We start from the raw sequence: 16,245 nt of genomic DNA, 5'->3' as shown, positions 1-16,245 counted from the left end.
TTGGCCTCGTCGAGTTGCCGAGCCGATACTCGAGTGACGCCATGTGTTAAAATTCCGGAGGTATTCCGCTTGATCTTCTTGTAAAATGCTCTTGACAGTCTCGTAGGCCTGCAATGCTCCCGCAGTGTCGCTCTGTTCCAAGATCTGAGCCATTTCGATCCAGGCTTCAACATCGTCTGGGAACTGCTCGGTGACTTTCTTGAGGAAGTTGCGGGCCTGCTCCCGTTTGTTCTGGTTGCCCGATTGAGCGTAGAGTGAGCCCAAGATCTTCATGGTCTCGTAGTTATTAGGATGAACTTTTAAAACTTTCTCGAAGCACGACATTGCATTCTCGTTGTCTCCCCGGGCCATGTACATCTGCCCAAGGCCGAATTGAGGCAACACGAAATTCGCAGAGGCAAAATTTGTCGCCTGGTAATAATACTGGAAAGCTTGGTCGTAATCTTCCTGGATGTGGAAACAGCGAGCGAGCTGGTAACAGCTCTCCGCTCGGATCGCCTCGTTCTCCGTGTTGTGAAAGGCGTGCAAAGCTAGAGTTTGAGTTTTTTGAAAATCACGCTTGAAGAAGAAATGATTCGCCAGATGATTGAGAACCATCGGATTCGCTGAATCGATCGTATATGCCTTCGATAAGATCGTGACTCCGCTCTGAATGCCTTCAGCTGACTTGGTATTCAACTCCAGGATAGCCAAACCAACCAGCGCGCCGATGCATTTAGGATTCAACTCTATCGCCCGCCCAAAAGCCAGACGAGCCTTCTCGAGTTTCCCAAGTTTGAAGAAGCACAATCCCATACCCAGGCGGACGTCCGCCGGACAATTTGGATTCGTGCGGAGAGCTTTCTTGTAGAATGCCAGCGAGCCTCGATAGTCTTTCTTGTTATAGGCGATGCAGGCTTTCCCAAGCAGCGATGGAATGTTGTTATTACTCTGATTGAGCACGAAGTTGAACTGCGCATCGGCTTGATCCATTTTGTCGCCTTCGAGCAGACAGAAGTACGCTCTACCGAGCAGATGGTTTTGGGTGTACATGATGATCCTGTCCGCAGCGGTATACAAGAGAGTGGCCTGAGGGGAATCGGATCGCTGAGTTGAATTCTGATACGTCTGCGAGCGTGAAAAACTACGTCTGCAGTCACGGGGTTCCTACCAATGTATTTCCAACGACCTACCTTGGTGAACATTTCGGTTTTGAGGTCCTTGTTCTTCTCCAGGTTCGCCTTCCGCACGTACCAGGCGGCGAGAGTATCCAAACACCTCATCTGGTCTTGTTCGTGCTCGGGATAGTCCAAAGATGCCCAAGTATTGAAACCTTGCCGGGCGCAATCCAGCAAGGCCACCATGTCAGCTTCTTTTCCTTTCCTGGGAGAACGACGAGACAGACTATGAATATCTCTCGGATCTCTGTGACATATCTGGCGCGGTCCGAAGTTTCCAATGAGGCTCAAATAAATCACAGAAAACTTCGCTCTGATAGCGCCTGCATACCTGTAGTAAGCTAAGGCCAAGTTCACCCAGATGTGCAGCTGTGCTTTCTCCTGTTTCAAGATCGTCAGCGTTTCTTGGCCGTCGGGTAGCTGGTTCAAGTCGAGCTCGATGACCTCATCTGTATCCCTGAGCGGGATCTCTATCGAACCCGATTCCATACTCATGCTGATTCCTGTTGTTCACCGAATATCAGAGAACTTCGAACACAACAGTCACGATCGCCGCCAAGGGCGCGCGTGCGGCGACAAGTAAGCACGGCTTCTCGTCGCAGGATAATGTTGCCGTCTCGGAGAATTTTCGGATGCGTTCACAGGCTTGGATCAAACTGCTTCAAATATGCACACGCACGGCAACCGGTTACGGTGTTTGAGTAACGAAGGCTGTCGTCTGTCGTTTCGTGTATTTTTGTTTTGATGGGAGAGAGCACGCCTCGCTCCGGATCCTTCCGAGAAAAATAGAATATCTGGCCATCTCGTCGACTAAGTTGGCCGCCGCCGAGGGAGAGGAGGAAGGTTAGGTGAAAAATCAGTAAATTGTGTCACTGTGAGGTGATTGAACCCTTAACCCGGACTAGAACTCTTCAAGACCGCGTTAAGCGGCCCAACCCATGTCTCGGATCGTTCTAGTCCGGGTCGGGTTTATAGCTAAACAACGGTTTCGTCTGCTACGCCGCCATCTTTGTCGAGAAGATGGCGGCCGCCATGGGTACTTCTGCACATTGATGTAAACATTGACGGATGAATGTTTATTTCTCTCTCCAGAGCTGTGCGCCGTGGACCTTTCGGGACGTCGCCTTGAGCAAGCTTGTATTGAACTGGACGCGATATTGAGCCTTGACAGGCTGCTGATGATCTTGGCGGGACGGGATGGGACGGATACACAGGGAGAATTCTTTTGCAACGGAATCAATTGAGATTACTGCGGATGAGAGAAGATAATGTTCTTCCCCGCACCTTATTGACCGGGGTCGCAAGAACAGACAATCTGAAACGAGGCTGCAAACTTTATTCGGGAGCTATTGGATCTGTCGCCAAAATATGAAATCGATTCGACATGTTCGAAAATCTTCCATCAGATTAATAATTATAGACGTTCTTCTCGGACTAACCGAATGATCCAGGCAGAGCTCCCGATCTCCGTTCCGGATCGCTCTCGCAATCGCTCGGGTGTCCCCTCCGGCCCGTTGTCGACCGGGATTGAGATATAAATTCTGGGTTCCTGATTCGGAAATGACTCCGGCTGGAAGTAATCCGGCTCCGATTTCGAGGGGACAAGAACAAGCGTAAGAAGATCATGTCTGCCTCCGAGGACGAAGTTCACCATTCGGGATCCGGATCGAGATCGAAGTCGAGATCGAGGACTAGGTCTCGACCGAAATCTCCGTTCCGGATCGCTCTCGCAATCGCTCAGGTGTCCCCTCCGGCCCGTTGTCGACCGGGATTGAGATTTAAATTCTGGATTTCTGATTCGAAAATGACTCCGTCTGGAACTAATTCGGCTCCGATTGCCGACTGTATCGTCATCCAGGAACCAAGGCCTAAACTCCGATTAGAGCGACGACGAGAGCTGATGAAGAGCAATGCAAAAGATGGCCGGGCCGTATGGGTCACCCAGCTGGACTCCACATCTCGAAAGCAGAACCTTGTGTTCCCAGAGAAGCTTCGAGAGAGACCTGTACGCCTGATGGATCATATGGGGTATAGAGCAGGAAAGTTGGCCTGAACTGCATTGAGAATTAAATCTCTGTGAAGAGAGTTGAAGGCATTGGCGAAGTTGAGCTTGACTAGAATCTCGCCGGAATCTCTCTTAACCTCAATGAAGCTTGAGGCCGCCGTTCATGAACGGCGGCCTCGCAAGCTCCCTCTACGCAAAATCCAAGCTGTACAGGTGTGACAAGATCTCGAATGGGGTCTCTGTTCTTATGGATGGCGATCGTGCCTGCCGAACGCCTCGAAACGTTGCCGACAGCAATAATTGGTCTTATGCCCCAGTCTCTTTCACGCAGCGCCAAGAGGTTTGCTCCGTAGAAGGTGTCCAGGACGAGATCAGGCAGCCTGTCATTGATCACCATTGTGCAGAACTTAGCCAGCGCCTCAACGAGAGAACAAGAGCTACTGTCTTTCTTGATCAGATCCCTCAGGTGGCGAGGGCGAAGTCCGTCTAGACCTCCACTTGAGCGGGCTGGGAGACTATTGATGGCTGTTCGGATGTCTGACTCGGGATGCTTGACTTCGAGTGTACGCTGGGCTTCGAGATCGGGTGGTGCCGTCACGTCGGTGGAAAGCAAGGTACGAGCGGCTGCAGAAACGTCGCCTTGAGCAAGCTTGTGTTGAACTAGGCGCGATGTTGAGCCTTGATAGGCTGCTGAAGATCTTGGCGGAACGGGATGGGACGGACACACAGGGAGAATTCTTTTGCAACGGAATCAATTGAGATTACTGCGGATGAGAGAAGATAATGTTCTCCCCCGCACCTTATTGACCGGGATCGCAAGAACAGCGTTGGCGGAGCTGCACAAGGAAGACTATGCAGGAAGGTTGTCGGATGAGCGGACGGGAAAGCGGGGGAACGGGAAAGCGGGGGAACGGGAAAGCGGGGAACGGGAAAGCGGGGAAACGACAAACAGACAAACAGACAAATATATGAGAGGATGTCAGAAAGTTCGAGGTTCTTATACATAGAATTATATGAGAGAAATCAAATTCCATTGAAGTCCCTCTCGGTCTCCGTCTCTGTTTTCGGGACAAGATGAAATGTGGAATGAGTGTTTCGAATAAGAATCGACCAATTCAGAACCAGACCACGGAGGCTGAGGGTGCAGAATTAGAAGAATCAAGTATCAGCTCGCTGAATACCGTCTCACACTGCAAACGCGTATTGAGAAGCCATGAGCAGCCTCTCGCTTTTCCCTCGCAGAGCTTGTTTGGAGTGATAGTGAGTCAGCTTGTTTGAAACGATGGGTCGTCGTCTTCCTCCTCCGCAATGCGGCCTTGGCAAACTTGGAGAGCCGGTCTCACATTCAGTTGATCGGACCGACCAACCAACCCAGACGCCAACCGGGAAGAACAAGCTACAGCAAAGCTACCTATGAAGCATAGACCAACGCTCGCGTAGTTCCATCGGAGTGGCTGGCGAGCGGCTTGGCAACCGTTCTCAGTCTCTCGAGATCTGCTACCGATGCGATACGAGTCTTGCTTTCCAACTGGAGATCGAACTTGCTTCCGTTCGCTCAACGAGCCTGCTTCGATACCCCGGGGACCTTCCTTCACTTATTCATGAGGGATCGGATGATGCTTGTGGACCATAATGATCTAATCATTCCATGTATTTCAATGATCGCCAGTCGGACTCGTTGCAGTCTGATTATGACTGAATGGAACGGCAGAAATCCCTCGGAGCGAAGCTCATCCATGGATGGTCGGCTTGAAGATGCTAAATGTGATTAATATCTCTGTGTACATCGAGACAATGGTCCGGGAATCCGTGGAGCCTGAGCGGATAATTCTCGGAAAGGAATGGAGTTCTATATTCGTTGTTCGCAGTATGGATCGACAGGCAACAACCAGTCTCGCCCCGATCCGGGATGCGTTTGTAGTGGTCTTTCATAGTCCTACTCACGAGGCCGATAATGAATCGTTAGATGCATCGACGTCTCGCTGTCATCCAACCTGAACGCGGTGACACGTGTCGCGAGAGCTTCGAGCTGATGTCTATCAGCTCAGAGCCGGAAGACGCCGACGACTTAGAAGGGAACAGAGACACTTGTTCGATTCGACCCCGTCCCTCCTCGTTGTTAACGAGCGTATGACAGACGATTCGAGTCTGGAGGACTGGGTGAACTATAGAGGTTTCGCTACAATCGCGGGCTTGTTTCCTCTAATCTGCGGCGAAAACTCATTAGCACACGCGGTCGGTCGCAAGTAGATTCAAGAATGTATCCACTAACTATTGGCGAAGATCAAGGTCCCGCTAGGATGTCCCGCGGTTGTAATTAATGACTTTCCGCGAGCGGATCGTGATTGAAGGGTTATCACTTATTAGTTTTCCTGAGCGGGATCGTTGAGGACCGGGGTCCGCAATCGATTTAGAATCAGATGAAGGAATGCCATCGATCTCATTCTTTGAAATTGGGAACTATCCCGATCAGGAACCTGGTTCGAGTCAGGCAGTTTCGTCGTGTAAAAACGCCTCCGTGAACTAGACGGTGTCAGTTCCTGGCTCGGCTCACTGAGTTCCTTCCTTTAAAGAGAGCTCGGGGCAGGCTGGTCGCCGTCGTCGTTCCTCCTCCACCACCGCCGTTCAGCAACAGCGCATAGATGGAAATTTTTATTGGGAAGAAGAAGCGATCGGAACCGAGCACCAGTAGAACCACCCTCGCCTCTTTCTCTCCGGTCACCGGAAAGGCTCAACCAGGACCAGCCTATAACGACCACTGTCGACGGCAGGGTTCCAGCTTCTGAGCCACCGCAGCTACTGTCTGAAGCCAAGGTAAGGACAAACCGCGATACGATGTGTTACAAGTTACTATGGATCATCGGGGAGCTCGTGGCGAGGTTATCCCGCTGTCGCGAACGCGACGGAAGTTTCCTCGTGCTCGGATCTGCTGCCGGAGGCCATCTGCGTCCGAGGTTTTTACGGCGAGAGGAGAGCCCTGACGCCTCTGTACGACTCGTCTTGATTTCCGCGGCAACGAATCCTCTCCACTACCCTCGGTCTCCTCGAGTTCTGAATCCAGAAATTTCATGAGGAGAATCGGAGAGGGAACCATCGAAAATCGATTTGTTTCCAGGGTTTGGCGGGTCGGAATCTCTAAGGACGTTCGGTCTCAGAGATGCCGGAGGTCAGTCCTCAAAGGGATTTCGCTCCCCGAGGATGGCGAGCTCTGAAATTCGGATGCAAGAGAGCAGAATCACTGTACCCTATGCCTGCTTCCGTATGGAACCCTTAAAAGGCCAGGCTCTTGCATTATACGGAAAGGCGTGGGAGGAGGCGTGTCCCTTCGAGGGCATCTCGCCCAGCTCGACTCACGAGCTGAGATCTTCTCTCTGCCCTACGGCAGGGATTTCGGCTCGCCATTGGATTACGATTGGCTCACGGACTCTGGTTTTCCGTTTGACGTTGTTCTCTGAATCAGAATTGTTTCTGTATTCAGATGACGGACGCCCAAGTTGAAGTTGAGGAGAAGCTGCGTCGCAAGAAGGAGGAAGAGGAGGAGATGTGGAGGGAATACGCGGAGCAGCGTCGACTTCAGCGATTGAAAGAGGAAGAGGAACTCCGTAAATTGAAGGTTAGTGGCTCAAGCATGCCTGGCTTAGGAACTCAACCCCCAAGAGGACACTCATCGATGCTGTCTGCATCCAGTCCTTCGAAAGATTGTATACATACAGAAAAATGAAAATTGGAATCTATCAAGCAATAACTTGGGAGCAGCATTAGAAGACAGAGCCAAACTGTAATCGAGAAAAAGTCCTGCACATCCAAGGGATGAGCCATATATTTCTCACTATCGAGACGGAAGTACGTCAAGCGGGAAACTTTCATTTATTCAATGAGTCTCGAGTAACATTCGGCAAGTATCACAGATAGTTAGCAAATCAAGTAAGCCGCCGACCAGAATCTACACATTTATATGTGCATAGGTAGGTTCGATGTACCTCTGTGCTTCATGATTCATGACGACATCCGTCAATCCAGGATCCGGTCGCTAATAGAAGCCTACTTCGATTGACTGCTGGGCGGAGATCAGAGATTGCAACCTCTCGCATACACGGCTCGCATCCAGTCGAGCGTCGGCGTCGGTATCCCAGCACTCTTCCAAAGTTGTGACGATGACGGCTAATCTCTTATCGCGCCTCCAATCCTCTCTTATCGAGGGCCTGAGTTTCCGCCACACTACGATATCCATCATTCTTTCAAACGTTGCCTGTTCAGAGTTCAGGAATTCCTCGTACGGTAGTCTGAAATCCGCGACTGGTGACGAGAACCCAACCCTCGAAAGGATCTCCCAGAACACCAGAGCTGCCGCGTAGATGTCCGTCATTTGGATAGTCCGAGGGTCGAAGGACGATGCACCTTCCAGGACTTCGGGCGGCATGTAGCGCGGTGTTCCGCTCGGAAGACGCGCTCGCTTGGCCCAATCGCCCGGCTCGAAGATGACGGCCAGGCCGAAGTCCGCAATGCAGGCGGTGTGCGCATTTTTTAGAAGGATGTTCCTCGATTTGATATCTCTGTGAGCTAGAGCGGGTTTGAACTTCCCATCGACGAAAACAGTGTGATTGTGTAAGTGCATCAAGCCCTTCGCGATTGATTCGACAAGATATAGCAGCTGACCGCACGACACCGTGTGCAGACGGAGATAATTTTCGAGGTCGCCCATCTCGTGAAATTTCGTCAAGAGCCAGTACTCCATAGGACTCCTCATCCGTCGTATCATTCCGAGGAACTCCAGGATATTCGCGTGTTTCATTCCAGGCAGACTGAAGACTCCGATCTCATTGAAGCAGGTGTCCTGATTACATTCCGAATAGACTTTCACCGCAACCGACCTGCCGTTACAAAGGCCTTTCCACACGGTTCCAAAACTGCCTTGGTCGATTTCCGTCAGGCGCGTCACACATTTCGAGGTCAATTCCCCTGTCCTGGATTGGACTTCAATGTGATCTGATTGACTCTTAGTGGCATCATCGTGGAAGAGCCCTTGGAGGAGGTGCTTCATTCTCGCGGATCGCCAATAAACCAGAGCGAACCCCACAACTGCTAGCACCGGGATGCACAAGAAGAAGAAGAAGAATAGCCGTGTGACATTCGGTGCGCGATCCGATTCATCAATGAAAGGGACGACGAAGTACCTTCTCGGTGCTTCTTCTTGGCCTGGGGGATTAGCTCGGAGGTCTCTGTTACAGAGCGATCCGATGCAGCAGCAGAGGAGTAGGGAATCGTTTCCGCTGGTTCGCATCGAGCAAGATTCTCTGATATCGCCCTCGTTTGTCGTTTTCGAGCACTCGGACTCAATTTTCGGCCAACAGCCACGCATCACCACTTCGGCGTAACCTCCGGCTGTGAAGTTTCTGAAGAGAACATAGCAGAGCGGTCCTCGGTGGGGCGGAATCAGACGTCCCGTTCCACAATCTTCTACAGCTCCGATCTCGTCAGGCACCTCATTATCACTGAACGCGCACACATTCCTACCGGCGCCAGCCACACTTGCGTGGATTTCCGTGATGATGAGAAAGATGATTGTCACAACTGCTACCCTCGACCGATAGCAAGACGTCATTCCGAGACTTTGGTGCGACGTTCTGGGAGGGCTATACCGCCAGGTCACCAGTGTCGGAGCCTCAGTCTGAAAACGATGCAAACAACCAGATGCTTGACGCCCCCCACTTCAATAATGAGCGAGGGAAGAACTCCCTGAGGTGGGGTTTCGGGTGAGGAGGTCCACCGATCAGGATTCATAAACTCGTCTGCTAGATGTCTACGCCATCCGTGATCCTGGAGCGGTCGGATCTGCATCTCTGAGACGAGATATGAAACTCTGCGACGTCGATATGCTCGCACCCTGCACCCCCACCGAAACAATGGTCCGAGAGTGAGAGCATCACCGAGGCGATTCGGAAAATGGCTCGGCTCCGCGCGGACCTTCTTTATAGAAAAACTTGTAAAATTCGCGAGGCAAAGAAAAATCGTCCCCCGGCGGTTCTCCCTGGAAGCTGATTTCAGAGCTGTCGTCGTGAACAATCTGGTGCTCAATCTCTCTCGACACTATGAGCCTTCAATCAACGTGTCAGCGAGCGCTTACGCGATAAGGACTAGACGTTGGGCCGAGAAAGCTTGGTACAATTTGGCCGTTTGACAAAGGCCATTACGACGCATCAGCGAGAGAAGCGCATCGCTCGTCTGGGTTGGTCGTCGCGAGGCTAATGTCTCTCGTAGAAGAAGCGCCTGGAAGATAAATCATTGTTTCAGCGGCTTTGTCACACTGAGCCAGCACGGAAAATGTGCAATTAGTTTACCTTCTCATTAGGAACGCTCTGGGTAACACGAAGGTCTGTCGAGGCCGAATAATTTTATTCATCATCGCATCCTGTCCCCTTAGGAACGCCAGGCTAAGCGCAGGGAGGCTCGAGCTCAACAAGAAATGGCCCTGTCCGAGCAGAAGCGAATCCAGGACGAGAAACGTCAGAAAGAGCTCGAGGAGAAGAAAGCTCGGGAAGCCGAGGCCAAGCGCAAGAGATTGGAGGAAGCAGAGAGGAAGCGCCAGGTTCGGAAAAGCTTTTTTGATATTCCTCTCGCGTTGACCATTCAGCTTCTTTTCGGGCTCATCGAGCCACTGCGTCGTTAAACTATCAATGCTTTTTTTTAGGCCATGCAAGCCGCCAAGGAGAAGAAGGATAACGAACCGGTGAAACCGAACTTCACCATCATGAAACGTGAAGACCTTGGCAACTTCGCCGCCCTCGGGGGGAGCGGTGAGTTCCCGTTAGTGAGGGAATATGAGGCCAGCGTCATTCGGTGCTCGAATAGTCTGATGATTTTTCCCGATGCCAGGTGTTTTCGGGAAATTCGCGAACGTCATGGCGGCCCGCGGCGAAATGGGAAAAACTCGGGAACAGCTCGAGGAGGACAAGAGGGCGATCATGGCCATGCGGGTCAAGCCTCTGGACTTCGACGGTTGCTCGGTCGAAGATCTCAGGAAGAAAGCTAACGAGCTCTGGGAGCGTGTGAAGTCACTCGAAGCCGAAAAGTACGATTTGGAAGAACGCCGAAAGGTTCAAGAATACGATGTAAGTGACGATTCTGACTCTTCGTATCGATCTAGCGCACGTTGTTCCTGTATCATTAAAAGGAAATCTTCCCATGCAGCTGAAAGAGTTGGCTGAACGTCAGCGTCAGATCAGTCGTAGCAAGGCTCTGAAGAAGGGTCTCGACCCCGAGGCTCTGCAGGGACCTCATCCGGTAGGCTTGCCCCTATTTCTTTACTGCAATTTATCTTATATGTGCTGGTCTGAGCGGATGAGAAGACTAACTGAGACCGTCCACCCACCCAGCCGAAAATCCAAGTAGCTAGCAAGTACGAAAGGAGGACGGATCGGCGTTCTTTCGTTGACAAGAAAGAACTCTTCTCTGGTGGTATCGAAGCTCAACAAGACGCGGATCTCGAGAAACAATGGGAAAACAAGCTGATGACTTTCAAGGTATCTCGATCTTGCCTCCGTTTATTTCCCGTCCTTGATTATCCCCAGGAGTCCATTGTTCTAAAAATATTAACACTCAGGAGTCTTCGAGCGGCAAACTACCTTCTTGGGATCCTGAAAACCCGAAAAACAAGGAAGTTCTCCGACGTCGCGGGCTCGACGATGATGATGAGGATGATGATGAACCCGTTTATCAACCGCCTCCGACAAGGCAGCCGGACCCAGAGCCTGTGAGTTGATGTGATTCGCCCCCATGGAAATTCCGATATCAGTGCAATGCATCTTGGACGGAATAATTAGGGCCAATTATAAGGGCCACAAGAATTCATAGAGCGCTCTCTCTTGAAGATTCGCCGAGCACCTCTGCCGCAGCAGGAAGAAGAAGAGGAGGAGGAGGAAGAGGAAGAGGTAATCTAGAGTGGTCAGCCGGGGGAGAAACCCAGCTGTAGCACCTCGAATGAGACTTCTGAGTGTTACGGACCTCCTCCTGTGCTGTTATAGACCCCCTGAGCTTGGGGAAGAATTCGAGTTCGATTTTACAATGCCACAATTTATTCGTTATCTTACTCACGGAGAGCGCCCGCCTCGTGCGCGGCGTCTCTTCTACACACTGGCTCCCATGTTGGTCTACCTAATTCTATGTGCGCCCGACGTTTTGCGACGTGCGCGCAGCCTTCAAGCGGCACGACGCCGGAGATCCGAAATACCTACTGCTTTTCCCTACGAGATCGATCGAGCTCCTATGCTACGACTCGGGATCGCCGTTAGGAATATTCCCTGAAAGCTATCTCTTATGTGACCGAGCCGTAGGAGAAGAGGAGGGGGGGGAAATCGTCGTTTTCGGGAATTCGTTCCAACCGCGAGTGGTGGGAACGAGTCTCCTCTGTGCTGCTCCTCAGACGGGGGCTAGGAACTCACCTTCGCTCATGAAAATACCCATACCTCCGTTTCATTCATTAAAGACATTGATTTCAGGATGAAAAGGAGGAGGAAGAGGAAGAAGAGGAGGAGGAGGAAGAATAGGCATCGACCTAAGGATCCATCGAACCCACCTGGAAATGGGCACCGGACTCTGGTTGACCTCAAGTTATAATTCTTCAGTTTGGAGTTTTCCTGTTATCCATGTATTCGGATCGAACTGAATATTCAGCGAAATTATGAGAGGAAATTTTTGTTATTGCTTATCTGGAGAGTTCTGTCGAGGGAAATGAATCGAGCATAGAAAAACTACAACGAGTCATTTCATTTCATCGAGTCGACGGAGGCGCGTGTCGCTATCATTCCTGAGCTGGCACAGTTTCGACGAGCCCCGGAGCCGATGTGCATTTCAGTGAGGTGTGAATTCCTCGATAAGCCGTCGGAGGAAGCGCGTAAACCAATTAGCATCCGAAAGCTCATGCCCTGCGAAGATCTGGCGCCATCCGGGCGGCCCTGAGACTGTTTCGAGCTCTGAGAGAAACGCCGGACTTCGAACACCCCGTCTATATCGATGAGCGAGCGTACCGCGGTGATCAGGTCCGAGAAATATCCATTTCATTTCAAGGAATCGGCTTGAAGACCTGGCAGGAAATGGAGCTACGAAAATCTGATAAATGCTTAGCAAAGGTCCCGGAGCTCTGGCGTCGTTCGACATACACAAAACTAGAGATGCGCTGATCCCGAATCCTATTCCGCCGGAGCGAACATTCCCATGTATCGATTGTGTCTCGCAATCGATTGTGTGAATTGACGACGCCCGTCTCCGTCCAAAGACACAGTTATTCTACCAGTTCCTCGCGGAGACTGACCGGCTGCTGTGTGGATACAGCGCGATCGAGCCCCAGGTCGGAGTCCCCGGACTCTAGCTGTATTTCCAGCTTCGAGAAGTTTGAGCCTACGCTGATCTCATAACTCGATATGTTCGAAATGAGTCGTATCCTGGACGTTAGACTGTACTCGTCATTGAACTTCGAACCGATCTCTAATCTGAATTCGGGGATGAGTAAGTAGAATTTTTGCTGGATAGAGACTCCAGTAACGCTCCCGGCGTCTGAGCCTGCTCACCGCTCGAACTGTCAGACTGGTCGCTCACAGACACCGTCTGCAGTTCCGCTAACAATGAGTCTTCTCGGTCGGGTTGAGACTCTAAGGAAACATGAGAGACGGAGAGCGAGTTTCATTGCGCGGAGAGATTTGAATCCTCTTCGTCATCGGGGCGATTTCATCTCCGAATCCATCACGATTCCCATGTCATCGCGACCCACGCGAGTAGCTCAGATCGGCCAATCGGAGAGCGGCGACCGACCTCGACACTAAACGGATATCCAATGACTGATCTGATCAGGTATATGGAGATGACCGTAATTGGAGGCGATCTCTTCAGAAAGCCAACGATACAGTCCGAGCATCAGCAGAATGAACCTGGCCACCGGAGCGGCCGTTGATGGTTTCTAGGCTTCGCGGGACATCTATTCGGGACCCTTTCTGGTGAATGCCGACTCTGTCCTGGTTCGCTATTCCCTCGTGCCTATAACAGAAGCGGCTCGTTACCTGAGCGGGGCGCTCTGTGCTGATCTTGCAGTCATCGCCGTATCTCTCGTTCCGAATGTTCTCGGTGGCCCAATTTGCTCCTTGCCCGACGGAGAATGCCCAGATCCCAACAGTTCTGCAACCCACAAGGACTCCCTGAAACTCGAGGGGAAATTCATGATCGTCCCCCAACGCGGCCAACACCCGCGAGCTCGCGAGCAGAATCTAACCCGTGGAGTCCACAGATTGAACATCCATAATCAATGAACAACGGGCAAGAGATCTCGTAAAATGGTCTTTATTAGGGCCATTCTCTCACACACCGTCTTTGCCAGGTCCCCGTACGCTTCCTTTTGATCTCTACGGATCCGAGGTATATCTGATGTTTGGACGACATTCACAACCACAATTGATATAGTCTTCCATTTCCCGCTAACACGTAGGTTAGCGACTCGAGAGGCCCTCCCCGAGACGATTCCCACTGCAACACATCGCGCAATCGAGGGCACTCGGCGCCTCTACTTAAGTCATAATAAGGTACAATAATTACCTAGTCGATCGAACGGGAAATGTGGCGGAAGCACGGGCGATGGATGTATGTATGTGAAATTCAATTCACGGCAGGATGAGACGGGGAGCCGAGGGTTAGCCGGACACTGCAGAGCCTCGATGCTTGCGGATCCGGATCAGCGTTCTGATTTGAGAATCGGTAATGAAAGACTTCTCGTGGCGATTCCCTTCTTAAGCCGGCCACGGGACAAATTTGTCTTTCGTCGGGCTCACCATGGCAGACTCGAAAAGTCTTAAGCTTCTGTGGAGCTTGCCGGCACTGTAGCGGATGCGAGGATCTTGATCCCAACAAAGTTCAAGGAGCGAGATGTAAGGAGAGAACCGATCGTCTTCTCGCCATGCTCTCTCAATAATCGGTCTCTTCCTTCGAGACACGACGATTTCCCGCATCTGCAGCAACGAAGGGTTTGGTCCGACGGTGTCCTCAAACGGCATGACATATTCCGAAGATTCGGACGAAACAGCTGTCCTGGACAGAGCTTCCCAGAGAACGAGGGTCACCGCGTAGATATCAGCTGCTTGTGAAGTTTCTCGTGTGGGCAATGCCGTCGTCGCTCCGCCTTCCAGCAACTCCGGCGACCAGTAAAGGAACGATCCGATGACCATTTCCTCGGCAGTCGTCCCGGAATCGTACACGATTGTCGAGTCGAAGTCAGCGATGCACGCCGTACGGTCATCTCTCAGTATGATGTTCTTTGACTTGATGTTCCTGTGAGCCATAGCTGGCTTCGAGTAGCCGCCTTCCGAAGGCGTTTTCGCAGCGTGTAGATATGCCAAGCCGTCCGCTATTGAACAAGACAAATGGAGCAGCTGGCAATACGATAATGTGTTGATTTTGAGATGATCATAGAGGCTCCCCCTGACCTGCCAGGGACTCACGACTGATAACAGCGAGCGACTCCCGGCTTCTCGGCCGATTCCGAAAATTTCCAAAATATTAGGATGCTGCATCTGGCACAAGCTATGTACGCGCGCTGCATTGAGAGCCAGATGTTGAGCTCGGAGAATCTTGACTGCCACTTGTTTGTGGACCGTGGGGGTCTCCTTATACGTCCCTCTGAAGACCCGGCGATGTATTCCGAAGAAACCCGCGCTTGCGTCGATGTCGAGTTTTCCTCCGGGGATTGTCCATTCGGAAAAGAGAATGTCGTCGGAGGAGGAATCAGGATTACTCTCACTTTGCTCTGGACGACTACGGTGTTTCCTCCTTAACAAGGCAGTCGCTGCAGCCCAGACGAGGATGGCGATGAGTATTGCAGGAGCGTATTCCGAGCAGGAGTATTTGTACGGCGGAAATTCTTCCGTGTTGAAGTTGAAGATTCCGCTGCAATTAGATGAGATCTCGGAGGCGTGCTCCCTCGGAGTGGAGTCTCGGAAAGACCAAGCTTTGATGAGCTCACTCATTCCACCGATCGCGGCATCCCACGAATCTATATTCAGCCTTGCGATACAACCCGTGTAGTTTAGAGTCGCTAAGTGTGTCTGCTTCAGAGGATCCATGAGGAACTCACATCCCTTCGTGAGACTCCGGAGAATCTCGTCTTGGACCGCCCGACCAAAAGTCTGACAGAATGCACGGAGACCAAGTGAATTCTTCAGACAAAGATCCGCTCCCTTGGCTCCCAGGAAGCACGGCCGCCAGATCCTATTCACCCAACAGACACGATCACTCAAAATTGAATTGGCTCCAACCAGGCGGCTGCGGTGTCTGCGCTTTGTTTACGAATCAAAACAAGACAGAGTACAACTCTTCTTCACTCTTCACCCGGCTCACCCACTCTCCACTTTCGAGACCAGCTTCTTCAGGTCCGCGTCGATCTCGGATTTCGGAGAGCTTCTTCTGAAATTTTTCGGAATTGTATCGGTCGTTCAATTTTCTCATCAGTCGATACGATCGGGGGATTATCGTGTCACCCCGGAATTTTCAGCTCCAGGATCGTGGCCGTTCCGATTCTTCTCTTTCCAGCTCGTACTCCCGAAGCGTTCTGGGAGCTACACATCTTGCGGGCGTTTTCTATTATCTGGACGTATGGTGAGGGGTGGAGAGGTGGGGTTGGATCTTATTGGTTTTCGTGTACACATCAACATTTCGCTTGGGCGCGATAAAACCCAGCGGATCCAGATTGTGCTAAGCGCACCAAGCTCCCCACACGTATTTCTTGACCGCGACCGCTGGAAATGAGAATCCCTGCTTGGCGTTCGGATGGAAATGGACTGTCGCCGCCTTCGAGAAGTCTCTGGTCCGAGGAACTTTCAAATTCCATGATTAGATGTCTCCTTTTTTTGGGACAGACGGTCATTGATTATTTTACTTGGAAGGTCTGTCGCAGCAATAGTGCGGGACCAGGGGAAAAATGGGATCCAGCTCCTAGCTGAAAGCCAATACTCTCATTGATTCCTCTCCAAGTTACGAGGCAAACCAATCCCTAGAATATATCCTCACCCCGAGAGCAGCAAGGATTCCTCTACGCTGCGAGTCGTCAAG

At 51.5% G+C, this 16,245-nt stretch overlaps 3 protein-coding genes across 3 annotated transcripts in view; 1 reads left to right on the top strand and 2 right to left on the bottom strand.

The window, feature by feature from the left end:
- The window catches only part of LOC100908328 (RNA polymerase-associated protein CTR9 homolog), a 4,127-nt gene extending 2,481 nt beyond the window's left edge, over positions 1-1,646 (bottom strand). Inside the window, exons 1-3 of the mRNA XM_018641207.2 lie at positions 1,489-1,646; positions 1,173-1,362; positions 19-1,068 (exon numbers count right to left, since the gene is read on the bottom strand). Coding sequence (XP_018496723.2) covers positions 19-1,068; positions 1,173-1,362; positions 1,489-1,646 — 1,398 coding nt within the window. The remainder of the gene's footprint in view (positions 1-18; positions 1,069-1,172; positions 1,363-1,488) is intronic.
- A 4,279-nt stretch (positions 1,647-5,925) lies between these two features.
- On the top strand, positions 5,926-11,906 carry LOC100908185 (troponin T). Its single transcript, XM_018641226.1, has 10 exons — positions 5,926-5,976; positions 6,641-6,775; positions 9,584-9,748; positions 9,851-9,956; positions 10,036-10,271; positions 10,351-10,443; positions 10,536-10,682; positions 10,763-10,912; positions 11,031-11,090; positions 11,658-11,906. Exons 2-10 carry the CDS (start codon positions 6,641-6,643, stop codon positions 11,703-11,705), a joined length of 1,140 nt encoding a protein of 379 aa, XP_018496742.1. The 5' UTR covers positions 5,926-5,976; the 3' UTR covers positions 11,706-11,906.
- Positions 11,907-13,931: 2,025 nt separating this feature from the next.
- Positions 13,932-15,260, bottom strand: LOC100908046 (activin receptor type-2A-like). The gene has a single exon (XM_003747930.1). The coding sequence runs from the start codon at positions 15,258-15,260 to the stop codon at positions 13,932-13,934; it is 1,329 nt and encodes a 442-aa protein (XP_003747978.1).
- Positions 15,261-16,245: the final 985 nt, after the last annotated feature.

Source organism: Galendromus occidentalis, unplaced genomic scaffold (genome assembly GCF_000255335.2).
Source record: "Galendromus occidentalis unplaced genomic scaffold, Mocc_1.1 scf7180000077526, whole genome shotgun sequence".
Taxonomy (NCBI): domain Eukaryota; kingdom Metazoa; phylum Arthropoda; class Arachnida; order Mesostigmata; family Phytoseiidae; genus Galendromus; species Galendromus occidentalis.
This window is presented reverse-complemented; position numbering and strand designations above follow the sequence as displayed.